Source organism: Nelumbo nucifera, chromosome 1, assembly GCF_055504915.1.
Source record: "Nelumbo nucifera cultivar China Antique chromosome 1, China Antique-T2T, whole genome shotgun sequence".
In the NCBI taxonomy this organism is placed as follows: Eukaryota; Viridiplantae; Streptophyta; class Magnoliopsida; order Proteales; family Nelumbonaceae; genus Nelumbo; species Nelumbo nucifera.
In genome coordinates, this window is record NC_142649.1 from 14,861,015 (window position 1) to 14,879,932 (window position 18,918).

An 18,918-nucleotide genomic window follows, 5' to 3' on the forward strand; every position below is an offset into this window, starting at 1 on the left:
CATTTATTCTTTTATCATATTTTTATTCTTGTTTAAATAGTTTATACATGATTACTTGGTGACATTTTGAAGGGGTAAAATGATCTGTTGCATTTGTTTTATTTATGTTTGAAAAAAATATGTTCAAAAATAATCATTGGTTTAAGTATTGTTGCTAATTTTTGACACTTATTGTTATGAAAGTGAATTCAACAAAACTTTAATGTTTTCATTTTAGTCTTTTTTCTAATACTCAAGTGACCTAACAAGCTTTTGATGCCATGCTATTTCCATTGGATTACTGTGCTTGAAGAATATCTCATTTTAAACAAGCAAGATATAGCTTAAAACCGTATTCTTTCATTTTCTTTAACCCAGGATTTTTCTTCTTATCTACAAAAGTTTATATTTGATTACGTGGCAATGATCCATTTTAAAAGGGTAAGGTTATAACTCTCTTCTATTTATTTTATTTCTAATTTCAATGCATTTATTTGTTGGAAAAATGTTATGAAATATCACGGTTTAAGTACTATTAATGGTTTTTGGCAACTTATTGTTGTTGATTGGTATGAAAGCATTAATGACCTTAATGTTATTTATGTCTCTGTTGTTGTTCCATTAAAGTTAAGTAGTTGAATCAAATACGAATTGGTCATACCCTTTTATTACGAGTATTCCATATTTTGATTAAGGAAAAATCTATAATGCCAAAAAGACATGATATTGGGAGAATTTTAACCAATTACATACCCCCTTTAGTTTTGATAAAAACCCACCTCCCATAATCCATTCCATATTGCAGATACTATTTTAAATTTGGTCAAATAGTGCCCCACTAGCAATTGTTATACATCTTCAAATTAAAACATTAATAAAGATACTTATAATCTCACCGAAATGTGAACAATGGATCTTATAGCAAGTGAACTAACAATACCTTGACTCTTTCTTTTTAGCTTTTTGTCAACACCAAGTGACTTAACAAGTTTTTAATGCAATGTTGTTTCCGTTTGGGTGATTGGCTTGAAGAACATCACATTTCAAACAAACAAGATTTAGCCATACCATTTAAAATAACTCAAATCATATCTTTTCATTACAATTAGATCTTTCCATTTTCTTTTACCCTACATTTTTCTTCTTCTTATCTACAAGACTTTACCCCTTATTACTTGGAAATAATCCAATTTGAAAAGGTAAGATTTTATCTTTTTCTATTTGTTTGATTTCTCATTTTGATGCATTTTTCTATTGAAAAGTGTTTTAAAAAATCATTGATTAAGTAACGTTGTTGTTTGTTGGCAAACTTATGTTGTTAATTAGTAATGGGGCAACAATAGAGACCTCATCCAAATAACATTATACCATTAATGCCTTCATATGAGGCATTTGTTTGGGTTTAATGGATCAACAATTTACACACGTTTAAGTTCTTACATGGTGAAGAAGATAATAAATATGAATCCATACCTAGTTATCATATATACAACCCATTTTACACATGGTGTTGGTGTATGAATTAATGTTAATGTTCAATGATAGTTGAATGAATAAAGATGACCTTACTTAGTATTGCTCTAGATAATCAATTATGGTGATTCTTTTGATTCTTTGGATAAGAATGTCATTTGAGAGTGAGATTTCCATGCAAGGGTAATTAAATTGAGGTCAATGCAAGGGTAAAGGAGTAGGAGAAACTTTTTTGCATGCAAGATACTTAGGCTCCGTTTCGAAGGAGTACAAATGCAAATATGTAGAGTGCAAAACTATATATTTTATACTATTTTGTATGAATTTGTATTGTAAATATTTGTATTTATACTTCTTCCAAACTAAGCCTTAAGAGTAAAGGAGCATTTATCACTGATTTACCAAATCAACCACTTAATATTCCATTTAACTATCACTGAACATGAATTTGTAAAATGAGTTGAATCTTACCCCTTCAAAGTGGGTAATTACTAAGTAATCAAGCGTAAACTCTTGTAAATATAAAAAAGAAACAAAAATAAAGAATAAAACAATAATAATACTCTACATTAGGGGTGATCATTTCAACCCGGCCCACACAAGTCCGGCTTGGAAATTCTAGGCTTGGCCTAGGTTTTGTGTTTAGGCCCGGCTCAACCCGCATATATTTAAACTTATACATTTTATGTATAATGTATATATATGTATATATGTTATTTTACATTATATTATATATTATATATATAAATATTATAACATGACATGTATAATTTATATTATATGTAATATTTTATATTATATAATGTATAAAATAAATTTATATGAATGTTATATCATTAATTATATAGATATATAATATTTTACATATGAATGACATTAACTCGAAATCAGGCCCAGCTCGGCCCAGGCCCATATAAACTTGGACTAGAACTTATGTTTCAGGTTCAGAACCCTGGCCCGGGCTGAGCCCGAGCCTAAAGTATAGCCCTTATATAAGTGAAAAGCCCGGCCCGACCCTCATCACCCCTACTACATTATATAGGTGTAATTGTCGTAAGTTCGGGGTCATTCTCTGGTTAAAGAATGAAACTAGAGTCAAAATTTAACATTTTAATTATACGCACATTTTCTTGTCTTTTACGTTCTTTTACTTAACAAACTAAAACACACATATATATTATCTTTTTAATTCTTTGGATCAGAATATCTGATGGGCTGGGCGTATAGCGTGCATTATCCAGGTTGGTTCCATACATCCCCACAGCTCTGCTATTCGTACTCCCCGTAGTACGATACCAATCTAACAGTCCTAAGCTGCTACTTACACAAGGCGCTGACGGAGACTCTCGATCAGGGTCTGCGACAAAACACTCCTTCTCAATTCCTTCGTCCTTCCGGTTTCCTCTTCCCTTTTCCATCGGTTTGAGTCCAGGCGAAGGTCACCGGCTGCTGGGTCATCCACTGTCACTTACAATTTCTTGTTTCCTGCTAGTGTGAACGAACAAAACCCTAATAATCTGCAGCACTGGTTCAATTTTGTAAGATTGGCTTGAGGTCTGGCATCGCTTTCTAGATTTCTGTATTTCTAATTTTTGATTTTCTTTAATCTCATGTTTCTGTTACCGTTTGTTTGGTTTCTAGCTACTTCTTAATTTTTCTTGTTCTTCGTTGATATATTGGGTGCTTAACGTGGTTGCTCGCGATTTTTTCTTGATGATAGGCTCTGAATACTTGTATAAGAGGGAGGAGATTAGGGCTTGAAGTTTAGTAAACTGCGCTTGAACTTATGATGTGGATGTAATTTCGTAAATTTGTTTTTGTTTTACAGTAGATTAAGGGGATTTGGGTGTGTTATTGCTGGAAGTGAAGTAAGGATGTCTGAAGAAAGAAGAGTACACCCTGATTGCATAAATGCTTCCAATCCCTACCATGAATGCGTTGAGTATTGCTTCAGAAAAATAGCTGAAGCCAAGGAGTGGATCAAGAAAGAGGAATCAGGTTACTTTCTTTTTCTTCCCGTTACTGTTAGGAACTTGGGATTGTTTAAATTTCTTTTATTTTGTTATAACTTTGATCAAAGCTGATTTCTTTGTTGTTCCTTTGTAGAGAATTTCTTTTGGTTGCTTTCTTAGTAACTATGTTCTATAACAAGAAATATGGAACAAAGGGCAAAGAAATGAGAAGAGTTCTTGGAATTATGATAAACCTTATTGGGTTGCAAATTTATCTGTTTTGGTTAGAAATTATTTAATATATCTGTTTAGGAAGCCACCTTAAAAATGATGCAGCTTACTGCAATTTTAATTGTTTTTTTGGAAAAAGGTAATGTAATATTTATTGAATCAAAAGCAGCACATACAAGCTGAGATCAGTCCCAGAAAGGCAGAATGAATAACTCAGCAATTACATACTCCACCAAGAACTAGAATGAAAAGCAACTGACAAGTTACAATTTCTAAACTCCTTCTGACACCCAAGAGATTAACTTGCCCACAACTTTCTAGATTAAATCTTCTGGACTTAAGGCCTTATCATAGAAAAGCCTACTATTCCTCTCGGACCAGATGGACCATAAGACAACACTAAGAATAGTCTTCCATCCTTTTCTTGTTAAGCTCTTTGATGTTCCAGCAACACAAAAGCTCCTTTACCGATCTTGGAATAGTCCATCTTAAGTTTATGGAGCTGCAAAAGTGGTTCCACAGCTGAGAAGAGAACGGGCAGTGAATACACAGATGGTCAGTAGATTCAGAATTATTCCCACACAGACTGCACGAAAGGTACAAAAGCTGAATGCCCCCTCTCACAAGATTAGCTCTAGACAGACATTTATTTAGAACCATAGTCCATACCAGGAAGTTGGATTTAGATGGGCTAATAGGATTCCACACCTGAGAACAAGGGAAATCAGTGGCACCCATTCTACAAAGTTTGGAAGCCAAAGAATTGACAGAAAAAACACCATTTGGATTCCACTTCCAATACCACTTATCTTCTGAGTAGAAATCAACTTTTTGAGACTGAAGAATAGTCAACATGTTCACTATCTCTTTCAGCTCCCAGTCGAAAAGATTCCTTCTAAAAGTAAGGGACCAAATAATTGACTCTCTAGACAAGTTGCAACACTCAGCAACAAAAGCCTCTTGGTTAGATGCACATTGAAAAAGGAGAGGAAAAGATTCAGCAAGGGAACCATCCAAGCACCAAGGATCCTTCCAAAATTTGGTTCTACTACCATTGTCGACCTTAATTAAGATCCCATCAGCAAGAACGGAGAAGTTCTTCATTTTCCCTTTCCACAGAGAGTTTCCCCAACTAGGAGGAGGGTTCTTAGTTCTCCAGTTGCCCCACTCCACTCCATACTTACCAATAACGAGAGATCTCCACCAAGCATCATTTTCAACTGCAAATCTCCAGATCCACTTACAAAGGAGGGCAGAATTAAAGGTTTTTAATTTCCTTATGCCTAAACCACCTTAATCCTTGGGGAGACGGATTTGATCCCAACTAACAAGATGAATTTTTTTCTCCTCATCCCAACCCCTCCAGAGAAAATTTCTTTGAAGTTTTTCAAGCCTTCTTGCAACTTTGTTTGGGATAGGAAAAAGGGAGAGGAAACAGGTAGCTAAATTGGATAGTGTGCTTTAATCAAAGTTACCCTACCCCCAAAAGAAATATATTTTGCCTTTTAAGACGCCAATTTTCTCTCCATTCTTTCAATAACTGGGTCCCAAATTGAAGACAACCCACAACTTTCCCCTAGAGGAAGACCCAAATATTTAATTGGAAGGGACTCAATCTAACATGCCAAAATCTCCGCACAATCAACTAAGTCGGAAACCTGACCCACTGGAATGATTTGACTTTTGTTCCAATTGACTTTAAGACCAGAGACCACCTCAAACTAATATAAGATCCCAAGAATTAAGTCCACCCGAGAGGGAGGAGCATCCACAAAACATAGTGTATCATCTGCAAATTGGAGAATGTTAACCTTCTCCCCCTCCGGAGCAATTGCAAAACTTTCCCACTCACCAGAATCAACAACCTTTTTACAAAACAAAGTGAGGATCTCCATTACACATATAAAGAGTAATGGAGACAAGGAATCACCCTATCTAAGACCCCTAGAACTATCAAAGAAGCCTGTAGATTGTCCATTAATCAAAGCAGAAAATTTTGGAGAGGTGATACATACTTCAATCCAGTTCCTCCATTTTTGCCCAAAATTCATCTGTTGCAACACAAGATCAACACATCGCCAATTGACATGATCATAGGCCTTTTCAATATCAAGTGCAAATCAACCCTGGGGAACCCTCTCTTTTTCTTGAATGAATCAGTTCATTAGCAATAAGAACTGAATCAAGCATCTGTCTACCCGGAACAATTGGAGAATATTAACCTTCTCCCCCTCCGGAGCAATTGCAAAACCTTCCCACTCACCAGAATCAACAACCTTTTTACAAAACAAAGTGAGGATCTCCATTACACATATAAAGAGTAATGGAGACAGGGAATCACCCTATCTAAGACCCCTAGAACTATCAAAGAAGCCTGTAGATTGTCCATTAATCAAAGCAGAAAATTTTGGAGAGGTGATACATACTTCAATCCAGTTTCTCCATTTTTGCCCAAAATTCATCTGTTGCAACACAAGATCAACACATCGCCAATTAACATGATCATAGGCCTTTTCAATATCAAGTGCAAATCAACCCTGGGGAACCCTCGCTTTTTCTTGAATGAATCAGTTCATTAGCAATAAGAACTGAATCAAGCATCTGTCTACCTGGAACAAAGGCACTTTGATTGTTAGAGATAACACTACCTAAAGCCCCTTTCGTTCTCTCTGCAAGGACTTTGGCTAAGATTTTATAGAAGCTATGTAGAAGACTAATCGACCTGAAATCTTTTATGTTCACTGCACCTTCAATCTTTGGAATAAGGGTAATAAAAGTAGTGTTTAAACTCCTTTGCAATGAATCTCTCTCATAAAAGCCTTGAAAGACATTCAAAATATCTTGTTTCACAAAGTCCCAGCATTTAATGTAAAAAAGATTTGTAAGCCCATCTGGCCCCGGGGATTGTTGATCTGCCAACATCTTAATTGCTGCTTTTATTTCCTCCTTTGTGAAGGGTCTTTCAATGAAGGTGGACTGAACATCACTCATCTGTTTGAAGGGAAGGGACCTAGGAAATGGTCTGAAGATCCAAGATTCTTTATAAAGCTTTTTATAAAAACTGGTTGCCTCTGTCTTCATTTCTTCCTTAGACTCCCCCACCCTACCTTCCCCTTCAACCTAGTAATTACAGAAGTTTTGGCTCTTGCATTTGCCATTTTATGGAAGAAATGTGTGTTTCTGTTCCCCTCTTTTAGCCAAGCCACTTTAGCTCTTTGTCTTCATTTGATTTCATCAGTCACGACCAATTTATCATACTTCAACTTCGCCTGAGATCTTTTCAATTTGCACACCTCTGATAAAGGATTGAACTCTTCTGCTGGATCAATCTCCTTTGTGGTACTCAAAAGAGCTTTCTTTTCCGTTTCTAAATTATTGGTGAGAGTATTGTCTTTGTTGATCTTTTTTAAGCATATGGAGAGTAATTTAAGGAATTTAGTGGTTTATACTTGTTTCTTTTGAGAGGTGCAGTAGTAGTTTGTAGGGGGTTTGCTAGGGCAGCAAGGAAAAACTTTCCCCAACCCCCTGTGCTTGTGTGCATGGGGTATTATTAACTTTGTTTATTGTTTGCCCTAATGGTTTAAATGCCCAAGGTGCAAAAAAAAAAAAAAAGCACAAGAGCCTTAATGTGCTTGAGGTGCAAGGTGCTAGGTGAGGTGTATGCCTTTTTGAAGGAGGTGTATGCCTTTTTGAAGGAAGACAACATTTTCTTAACAATTATCAATATTTTAACATCCAAAATGAGAAAAAAGAGCATCATACAGTGATATAGAGTACAAACTACAAACTCCAAATGATTTACCTATAACTTACAAACTAACTATTATTAATTAACAGTTTTTCTTGTTTTATTGATTGGCAAGTACTAATTTACAGTTTTGCATTCATTACCAAGTAATTTCATGCAAAAATAGCAAAAAAAAAATAAAAAAAAACTAAGCAAGTCTGCAGGTGTTCTACCTGAATGTGAATCCACAAACAAACTCTGTAACTATCACAGCCCACAAGCTTAAGACTGAATAACAAATGATATAACCTGTAATTAGGTCTTTCTCAATTACCAGTCCACAAAATAGGGTGCTGATTTAGTGAAATTGCACTTACATGCATGTTGGTGTGAAAATTTTAATAAATTCTCATGCAACATAATTCACTCAAACAAGTGATTGAGTTTTTATTATTTTGGGTAAGGCCCATTCAGGGAATCATACGAATTGTTCCCCTTAATTACATCTCCACAAGAAAGTAGAGAACACCTTTTGATTCTGAATTGGAGATATGAACGCATAGAACAAAAGAAAAGAACAATAGGGTACTTAAAAAGAACTTTTTTTTTTTGATCAATGAAAAAAAAAAAAGAACTTTTCATTTGCTCTTCTTTTACATCAAGTGTACAAGAATGAGAGGAAAGAAAAAGAAAATACAATTGGGAAACTATACAACAATACATTTCTCTTTTCTTTTTAATACAAAGAAAATTTCCTTCTCACTCCTTTCTTTATAATAAGTTGTAGTCAATCAGATGAAATTGTGATTGTAGACAGCCTTAATCCTTGGAATTTTGCATACAAAAAGGGAATCGCTGTCAATCAAATTAAATATTTGATTGTAGACGATTTTCATCCCTCTGCTCTTCATTTTCATTTGAAGGGAACCATAATCAGCCTTTGAGATTTAGACTGTAGATGGTTTACTCCCTAACTTTGTCTTGAAAGAGGGACCATAATCAACCAAGTAGAGGCACCTAGTTGTAGATGGTTTATTTCCGTCTATTTCCTTTCTCAAAAGCGAAAATAAAAGAGAGAGGAAGAAGGATACATAGCAGAAGACATATATAGGAAGTATTCACATCGAGGACTTTCTTTTTTTTTCTACCTGTATTAGTGAGACTTTCCCTTCCCTGCCTTCCCTTGAGCACTTCTCTTTTCTTCTCTCCTTATCTTTGCTTTTCTTAAGAATCTCTTGTGAAAAATTTCTCCGAAGAATCTCTCTGCCTATCTGTGTGTGTGCTTCTAGATTCCCCTTAAGGAGCTTAAATGGGGAGTGGGGTAGTTATGTAACTACCCCCTCCTCGTAGGTGAAGGCATAGTTTTCAAGGCGCCCAGGCGAGACTAGGCGACTTGGGGGGGGGCGCCTAGGCGATGAATTTTTTCATGCTAAAAAATAGATCCTAGGGTAGTTCCCTAGGTACCATAACCATATTTCTTTAATAAATGTTCATGGTTTTCATAAGAAAAGTATAAATTTCATATTAAAGTATAGAAAATCAACATATTCATGAGAAGAAAAGGAAAATAAAATTAAAAAAATATAGGGGCTGAACCCTTATTTTTGTTATAGGAAAAGAAGAAAATAAAAAGTATTGATAGCATTTAGCAATGCTTATGTTGATTAAACCCTAATAAATAAGAAAATAATAAAAAGAAATTAGTAATGTAAACACACAAAATGATTATTTTAGTTTAATAATGTCTATTTTATAATTATAATCTCAAAAAAGTATGAATTAATATTTTATAGTAGGGAGTAGAAAATTGTTAGGTGATTGGGTGAGGCGAGCCTCAAAGGGTGTAGAGAACACTGCGGTGGTCCCCACTGTGTTCGTAGGACAGCATGTGTAGTTATTTGTTCCAGTTATAGTAGTGTCAGTTTGAGTCAGTTTGTTAATTCAGTTGTTATTTATTTCAGCTTTTATTTACTTTATTTATTATGTAAGTACTAAGGGCAGATGTGTCATTTCAATAAGAACCTGTCCCTCCTTTCAACCACTTGTGTTCTCCTGTTTCTCTTCTATTCTCTCTCCTTTTCTCTCTTTTTCTTCTGTTTTGTAAACCTAAAACCTATTAGGATTCAAGACTGATTACAGTCTTGATCTTCTACTTGGTATCAGAGCCTATCTAGGGCTTCTCATGTGTGTCTAGTCCAGCCGACCACATGAGGACTAGCTAGGGCTGGAAGCTTTGAAGAAGTATTCGATGGCTGAATCTTGGAGATTACCAGGAGAGGTTCGCAGCAGTTGAAGACTTGCCGCAGCTTGCAGAGAGTTGGTAATCAGGAAGAAGCAGCGAAGGTTAGGGTTCAGGTAACCCTAGAAGACAGTAAACCGAGGTACATAAGTAAGTTTTTTTTTTTTTTTATTGAGTTTCAGAGACTGCAATTAGTCGAGATAGGTTGGACCTATCTAGAAGTAGGGGCCGAACTGTGTTTAAATCTGTTTCTAGGGTTTGACTGTTGGGCCGAACCCTTTCCCTCTCAGAGGTGATTAGTTTTTAGGGTTTCATATTGCCCTACGACAAGTCCCACTTGTGTGGACTGCTTGGAGAGTGCAGCTGAGAACTTGTTTCAGACCCACAGTTGAAACCCTAATTTTGCTCTCGCAGCAGTGGGCCCCACAATAGTGATTTTAGAAAATAGCATCTCAGATTGACAGGCTGCCTGGTACTGTGCATGCCGATTGATTTCAGATCAGATTTGAGTTGATTCCTTGCCTATACTGTGATAGGCGATTGATTTCAGATCAGATTTGGGTTGGTTTCAGATCAGATTTCGGATCAGATCAGATTTCAGATCAAATCAGATTTGTGTTGGTTTCAGATCAGTTTTTAGACCTGCTTGTTTGACTCTGTTTTCTGGTATAGTGACTCTAACAGTTTTTAGCCACTGAATCTTGATCAAAGATGGAGTTTAAGGGTCAGGAAGAAAGTAGTTTTGGAAACCACAGTTATGGTAGTGTATCTGAAACCGGGTTTCAGATTACACTATGAGATTTGATGGGTCAAATTATTTGGAGTGGGCTCAATCAGCCATGATGGCTATTGGAGGAAGGGGAAAACTGGGTTACCTCTTGGGAGATGTGAAAGAACCTTCCAAGGAGGACCCAACATACACTAAGTGGGTTCAAGAGAACTATTTGGTTATGGCGTGGCTGTGTAATTCTATGCAGTCACATATCAGCCAAAATTACTTGTGAGCAAAGACAACCAAAGAGATATGGGATGTTGTGAAAGAAACCTATTCCCAACCCTTTAATGTTGCTAGAGCCTATGAACTGAAGTGTGAGGTGAACAACCTTAAACAAGGAGAGAAGCCAGTTTCTGTCTACTTCTCTACCTTGAAATCCTTGGGCATGAGATTGACCATCTAGAGACCCTTGAGTGGGAGAGTCTCAAAGATGCACAGACTCACAGAAAGCAAGTTGAGACAAATAGGGTATTTGAGTTTCTGGCTGGTTTAAATTCAGAATATGACATTGTGTGACAACAGATATTGACAAGAGATAGTGTGACCCTTTCTCAAGCATACTCCCTGGTGCATAGTGAAGAGACCAGGAGGAAAGTCATGATGCAGCCTTAACCCTCTTTCCCAGCCTTGACAACTATTAAACCTAAGCCAGGGGGTGATTCAGAAAGGGACCGGAAGAAGGAAGATAAACGGGATCTGGTATGTGAACATTGCAAGAAACCCAAGCACACAAAAGATACTTGTTGGAAGCTACATCCTCACTTGGTCCCAGCAAAACTAAGAAATAAGAAGGGTAATGCTCATGTGGCCGTGAACACTGATTCAACATCCTCATCAGGCACATCCCTAGAGACTTTAGTTGCTGTTCGGGCTGCCCTCATACAGTTGGAAAAGGAAGTTGGGAATTCAACTCAGCCATCTCAGTCACCATCAACTCCTGCCACATCTGCATTTGCACATTTATGTACTCGAGCCTCAACTTACCATGCTTCAGCTCCAGGTAATATTGACCACTGTTGGGTAATAGATTTAGGTGCATCTGACCATATGACTAGTTTGCCATCTTTGTTCACTTCCTATCACTTGTCCTCTGGCCGAGATAGAGTATCCATTGCTGATGGCTCTCTTGTTCCCATTTCGGGCAAGGGGGGCATCAAGTTATCGGATACTATCTCTTTATCTTCTGTCTTGCAAGCTTGATACTAATCTGCTTTCAGTTAGTAGTATTACCAAACACATGAACTATTCAGTAACCTTTTTCCCTGACCGATGTGTTTTTCAGGATTTGGAGACGAGGAAGGTGATTGGGACTGGCCGTGAGACGAACGGGATCTATCTGCTTAGAGAGTCTGTTTCCTGCTTTGGCATAACCGATTAGGTCATTTGTCTTTTACGTCTTTGAAGAGTCTGTTTCCTGCTTTATTTGAGTCTGTTGAGTTATCAAAGTTGAGGTGTGAGAGTTGTGAGTTTGCCAAACATTGTAGAACCTCTTATTCTTTAAGTAATAAAAGGAGTAATTCCTCTTTTGATATTGTGCATACTGATGTTTGGGGGCCATATCATATCTCTTCTATGGGTGGGTACAGATATTTTCTACTGTTTGTTGATGACCATACCCGTTTTTCTTGGGTCTATCTTATGCGTTCTCGGGATGAGGTTCCTGCTCTGACCCAAAACTTCCATCAGATGGTTCTCACTCAGTTTGGGACCAAAATCAAAGTCCCTAGATCTGATAATGCAAAGGAATACTTTGCTCAGCCATTGACCTCCTACCTTCTTAGCCATGGAGTTATTCACTAGAGCACTTGCCCTTATACACCACAGCTGAACGGTGTTGCCGAAAGGAAGAATAGGCATATCTTGGAGGTGGCTAGAAGCATTATGTTTACCTCCAATGTACCTATTCGCTTCTGGGGTGATGCTATCCTCACGGCAGTTTATCTCATTAATCGAGTTCCTTCCCGGGTTCTTGATATGAGAACCCCCTTTTCCCTTCTATACCCAGACGAGGAGTTGTTCATTGTTCCCCTTAAAACCTTTGGTTGTACCTGTTTCTTCTCGGGCCTCATCATTCCAAGTTTGAACCTAAGGCCTCCAAATGCATTTTCCTTGGTTATGCACAAACTCAAAAGGGTTATTGCTGCTATGATCCGGTTTTAGGGAAACGGTTTGTCTCCATGGATGTCACCTTCTTTGAGGAGACACCCTATTATCCTAGGGTTTCTCCTCAGGGGGAGAGCAGTGAGAGTGGGGCTGTTTTGAGTTTCTTTCCTCGGGGGGAGAGCAGTGAGAGTGGAAGTGGGACTGATAGAAGTGGGGCTGTTTTGAGTGGGGCTGTTCCTTTACCTATTCCACTGGATAGTGAAGGCTGTAGTGGTGAGGGTGGTTAGAGGGAGCCGGAGTTGAGAGTCTATCACAGGCGATGCAGGCAGGTTGATCCTCGTCATCGGCAGTCCCGGCCAGCTCCAGTTCCTTCCGCGGTTCCAGATCCAGAGCCTACTGAGATACCTCTCACTGTTGCCACTTCCCCTCTTGTGGATGACCTTGATCTCCCTATTGCCATTCGCAAAGAGAAACAACATTGTACCACCTCTACAACTCACAGCATCTCACAGTTCTTATCCTATGATCGTTTGTCTCCATCTTACCGGTCCTATCTCACTTCCATTGCCGATGTCCCTATTTCAAGAACAGTGCAAGAAGCCTTATCAGTTCCAGAATGGAAAGATGCAATGCAAGTCGTAATGGATGCCCTGTTGAAGAATAATACTTGGGCACTGGTTGACCCACCAAAAGGAAGAAACCGGTGGGATGCAGATGGGTGTTCACTGTGAAGTATAATGCTGATGGCTCTATTGAAAGGTACAAAGCCCGGCTAGTTGCAAAGGGGTTCACTCAGACTTATGGTATAGACTACTTGGAGACCTTTGCTCCAGTAGCCAAGATGGCCCCTGTTTCAGATGGATGTTAAAAAATGCCTTTCTGAATGGAGACTTATAGGAAGAGGTTTACATGCAGTTGCCTCCTGGATTCTATGATACAGAGACAGGTAAGAAGGTTTGCCGATTGAACAAGGCATTGTATGGTTTGAAGCAGTCACCTAGAGCCTGGTTTGATAGGTTCAGATTAGCCTTTGGAAAGTTTGGTTATGTACAGGCCCAGTCAGATCATACACTATTCATCAAAAGGGTGGAGTCCTCTCTGACACTATTTGCAGTATATGTTGATGATATTGTGGTGACAAGAAATGTCTGTCATGAGATTGAGTCCCTCAAACAACTTCTTCATCAAGAGTTTGAGGTGAAAGATCTTGGTGCACTACGGTACTTTTTGGGTATTGAGGTTGCTAGATCCAAGCAGGGGATTTTTATATCTCAGAGAAAATATGTTTTAGATTTGTTGGCGGAAACTAGAAAGTTGGGTGTTAAGCCGGCTGATACACCCATCGAACAAAATCACAAGATTAGTGCAGAGGGCGGGGAGCCTCTTGAAGACAAAGTTATGTTCCAATGGTTGGTTGGAAAGCTTCTATATCTCTGCCTCATTCGGCCGGATATCAGCTATGCAGTTAGTGTTGTTAGCCAGTACATGCACTCCCCTAGAACTTCTCATCTTCTTGCGCCAGAGAGAATATTAGCATATTTGAAGAGATGCCTGGGTAGAGTTATACTGCTCAAGAACAATAATCACATGAGGGTGGAAGTCTATACAGATGCCGATTGGGTTGGGAGTGTTGATGACAAAAGGTCTACCTCTGGATATTGTGCCCTTGTGGGAGGTAACCTTGTCTCTTGAAGGAGTAAGAAGCAGAGTGTTGTTTCCCACTCTAGTGCTGAAGCGGAATACAGGTCAATGGCTAATGGAGTGGCTGAAATCTTGTGGCTGAGGTCACTACTTGAAGAGTTGGGTATTGACTATGAAAAGCCCTTAATGCTGTATTGTGATAATTAGGTAGCTATTAATATAGCCCACAACCCAGTGCAGCATGACAGAACTAAACATATCGAAGTTGATCGACATTTTGCGTGAGAAAGGGTCACATCACAAGAAGTGTGTCTTCCGTACATCACATCTAATATGCAGCTCGCGAATATCCTCACCAAGGCTGTACCAAGGAAGAAGCTAGAGATAGACCTATCCAAGTTGGGAATGATAGATATCTACTCCCAACTTGAGGGGTAGTGTAGAGAACACTGATGTGGGCCCCACTGCAGTGGTCCCCACTGTGTTCGTAGGACAGCATGTGTAGTTATTTGTTCAAGTTATGGTAGTGTCAGTTTGAGTCAGTTTGTTAATTCAGTTGTTATTTATTTAAGCTTTTATTTACTTTATTTATTATGTAAGTACTAAGGGCAGATGTGTCCTTTCCATTATGTACTAAACATAACCTATAAATAATAAGAAAGTGGCGGCGGCAGATCAATAAGAATCTGTCCTTCCTTTCAACCACTTGTGTTCTCCTGTTTCTCTTCTATTCTCTCTCCTTTTCTCTCTTTTTCTTCTGTTTTGTAAACCTAAAACCTATTAGGATTCAAGACTGATTACGGTCTTGATCTTCTACTAAGGGCGCCTTGTCGCCTAGGCACCCACCTAGGCATCGCCTTGACAACTATGGGTGAATGACACCTGTCCCTCCCACTTAAAGAGAGGGAACTCCCCACTTAAAGAGAGAGAACTCCCCATTTAAAGAGGGGGAACTCCCATACGGGATACTTTTTTATGGTTTTAATGATTTGTCTAGCAGATTAGCCAACCCACTTATTTGAGTTCTAATTTATTTAAATATTATTTGGATAAAAATATGCCTTCAACAGTGCCCCCTTGAGCACTGTGGGCCCAAAATCCTAGAATATAAGCATATAGGGCTCAAATAAGCAGTTAAAGTCAAAATTTATGAAAGTTCTATCGTTAGAAAAGAATTGAACCAAAATTGGAAGAGTCCTAGTATGATTAGGACTCTTGCAATATCTTTCATTAGACAAAATCTGATATAATCTAACTATTTGATTGATTTGACGAGGCTTTATAGTTACTCATCTTGTTAAATTGAGAAGTCCTAGTGCAACTAGGAATCTCGATTTTGTTATGCTTGATGTTATTAATTGTATGATTTGATTTGAGTATTTAAGGGCTAATCATAAATTTTCATAGTTGGAAGTCCTAGCTGAAGTAGGACTTTTTGATTTTATCAAAATATCTTTGATCCACCCTTAAATCTTGATCCCGAGTTGTTTTTGACCAAGATAATTATTTTGTAGGCTCATAAAATAAGAGTCCTAATTTAAGTAGGATTCGTGAAGGAGTCTTGGCTTTAGTAGGATTTTTTTTGAAAATAATCATGTAATTAATTTTTTTTGGAATAGAAGAGTCCTAATCTGAATAGGATTCTGAATAGGTCTCTCTTTTTTTTAGCATCCAAAGATGGATGTGATTTACTCCCTTTTTTTATTACTTTTTTATTTGATGAAATTTTAATTAAACATCAAGTGGGCTCCTAAGGGTATTGATGGCCAATTTGAACCGAAAATATTAGAAGGGGCAGAATTTGAAAGCTTATTAAAGTTTTGGGCTTATATATATATTTTTTAAAGAGGGTTTGAATTACATTTTCTTTTATTTAATTCCCTTTAGAAGTGATCCCAACCTCTTAATGTATTTTAGAGGGCTTGGGTTTAACTTTCTTTGCCTTTAACCCCCTTTAAGAAGTGGCCCCAGCCTCTTATGTATTTAAGAGGGCTTGGGTTTAACTTTCTTTGCATTTAACCCTCTTTAAGAAGTGGTCTCAGCCTCTTAATGTATTTAAGAGGGCTTGAGTTAATACTTTCTTTGCATTTAACCCCCTTTTAGAAGTGGTCCCAGCCTCTTAAATTATTTAAGGAGGCTTGGGCTTAATCTTGATGGACCTAAATGGGCTGCTGTATCATGAGTTGTTGTGAGGCCCACGTATGGCCTGCTGTGAAGCCATTAAATGGGCTAAATAAGGCTGTGCAGTTGGGCCCAACTAAAAACTATAAGTGGGCCATTTTAAATCTCCTCTTATTTTTTTTCTTATTGTTCTTTGTGGAGGCTCTTCGTTCCCGAAATTTAATGCGCGGAGAATTGGAGAGTGTAATTTGTATGGGCTTGACTGCCCCCTTTGCCTCCTTGACTACAGTTTGCCAATTTGTTTCATCCTCAGAAAAATCACTGAAGCACATCATACTTGGTTCTTGCATCGATTCATATAATGAAGGGTAGGACCCTCTTCCTCTAATAGAGAAACATTATTTGCAGTTGCAATAGTTTCTTTAGGAGGAGGGTGAGGAACTGAGATGGGAGAATCTGTTGCCATTGTCTGAGATGGTGAGAGGGTGAGAGGGTGAAGCAAAGAGAGGGTTGCTGAGAGGGTGAGGAACTGAGATGGGAGAATTTGTGGAGGTAGGCCATTGGAAAAAAGCTTTGAAGATTGAATCTAAGGAGCTCCTATTTGAGGAACTGAGATTAAATGGTCAGCTGAGCTTGAAAATCAGGGAAGCAAAGAGAGGGATGGTGCTGTTAGAAGGGGTGGGGGTAATTGAAGGGCTCAAGGAGTTTGTGGAAGGTGCAAGTAACAAAGGCAAGCAAAATAGTTGGAAAGAGCTTCTCTCAGAAACTGGAAGAAGGTTTGTTGTAGAGTGTAAGAGAAACCTTAAAGGTTATTTTATCTCCTTGACAGAATTTTTTGGCAAGGGTAGAAAGCAGATGATCTGCTTTCCAGAAGGAAGGAAGAGTCAGGGCTGGAAGGCAGTTCATGGCGCCTTATGTGAACTGCTGAAACGCCTGAGTGTTAAAAGAGAAGCAATAGTAAAAAGGAAGATAAGCAGTTCTAGTAGTATGGTGAACAATATTAAGCAAGAGACTCTTTTAGTGATAGCTGGGGCAGGTAAATACAGAATGGGAGTAAACATACAGAGGTGATTGGGAAAGTAAACTGATAGTTAAAGCTTCAGCTCCCATTCTTGACTGGAGGAAAGTTGCAGATCTGTTAACAGCAAGTTTGAAGTTGAAGAGCACATTTATTTCAACACCTTTTGAGAAGGACAAGGCTTTGCTGGATCTGCTTGAGAACAGAGTAGAAGTTGAGGCTTTAAATATCCAAGCTAAACTTGGAAATTTCACAGTATCAAGATGGTGTCCGGGATCAAACTCCAAAGATTTCTTTGTTGAAGATGGAGTGTTGGTGCGTCTTTTAGGTCTTCCCTTTCACTTGTGGAAGCAAGAAACTGCTGAAGCCATTGCTTTGATGTGTGGAGGATCACTAGGAGGTGCCTTTTGGGGAGACCTTCGTTCAGCTTCCATTTTATTGAATGGAGTAAAACCTGAGGAGATTCCTCGGAAAATAGAGGTGCTAGTCGAAGGGCATTGCTACTCAGTGTGGCTGGCTTCATCCACTAAATCGATGCTCTGGAAAGAGGCTCGTAGGGAGGGAGATGATAAGGTTGAAGAAGAAGAGCTGCGTGGCAAGAAAGGGTTGGAGGATTCAAACAAGAAAAGCACTTTCACTAAAATGGAAAAACATTTGCTGGAGAAACAAAAGGGTAGCAGGCAGGGGGTGAGATTTTCGCGTGTGGAAGCAGTGAACAGTCTGGAGGGTGGCAGGTCCTTTGCACAGGTTGTAACCGGCGCCAAGACTTTTTTGAACAAGGAAAAGGGGTTGGTCCAAGGAAGAACCGAACATAGACCTGTTAAAACCAAACCGGGGCCGGGGTTGGACGTGCGTGACCTTCTTAAAAGTCACGTGAGCTCGCGGGTGTTTAAGAATGGGCCAAAGCAAAAGCCCATGTGGGCTGCTAATGGTATTTTTAAAGGCCCAAACAGGTCAGCGGGCCCGACCTAGCTTGTTAAAAAGGCGCGTGAGCCTTTAATGAAACATGTGACTGGGGTTTTGACTATGATAGACATCGATTACGGTCTAACATCGTCCCCAGCCGCGAGCCAAAAGGGGGAATGCGCGCAGCGCCGGAAACCAGAAAAGAAGAGGGCGTTACAGTGGGTCTCCTGACGAAGTTTGAAGGAACTTAGCCCCGTGCGAGGCTTCTCAGAGAGGCCGAAGCCAAGTTTCACTAGGGGAAGAACTGAAGAGAAGAAAGAGAAGTTTGAAGGATGGGTGCAGTGCGGTGAAGGCGATGATGAATCGGAGGACCTTTCTGTTGATGGCTCTAGCGTGGGCAGTATAAATGATGAAGGCAGCTGTGCTGGAGGTGATATGGAAGGGTGGAATATTGCAAGATTATTCCAGGGTGAAGACTGTAATCGGCTTATCTCACTCCCAAGACCACAGAGTGCACAAGGTTTATTAGAAGGGGAAAACTGGGAGAACCGGAAGCAGAGCAGGAATACACCATCTAGGGGTGACCCAGGGGTAGAGTGGAAAGATCACCAGGTTGACCAAAGGACAGAAGTACTTCCCAACCAACTCAGGAAGATAATTGTTTACCAACCTCTGGAACAAGAGAAGGAGGCCGGGAGCAGTCCTATTCTAGCTTGTCCATCAGTCCCAGGTAACCATGTGATTTTGGTTTGT

General features: G+C 38.9%; 1 protein-coding gene across 5 annotated transcripts in view; it reads left to right on the top strand.

Moving 5' to 3' along the window:
• Positions 1-2,803: 2,803 nt before the first annotated feature.
• LOC104611540 (pre-mRNA-splicing factor SYF2-like) overlaps positions 2,804-18,918 on the top strand; it is a 40,333-nt gene continuing 24,218 nt past the window's right edge. For 2 of the 5 annotated variants that reach the window (XM_010278631.3, XM_010278632.3), the window contains exons 1-2: positions 2,804-3,006; positions 3,281-3,450. In XM_010278631.3, the coding sequence (XP_010276933.1) occupies positions 3,327-3,450 (124 nt within the window). In that variant the 5' untranslated portion in view covers positions 2,804-3,006; positions 3,281-3,326. The remainder of the gene's footprint in view (positions 3,007-3,280; positions 3,451-18,918) is intronic. The other 3 variants (XR_737686.3, XR_737687.3, XM_010278633.3) reach the window with 2 other exon arrangements.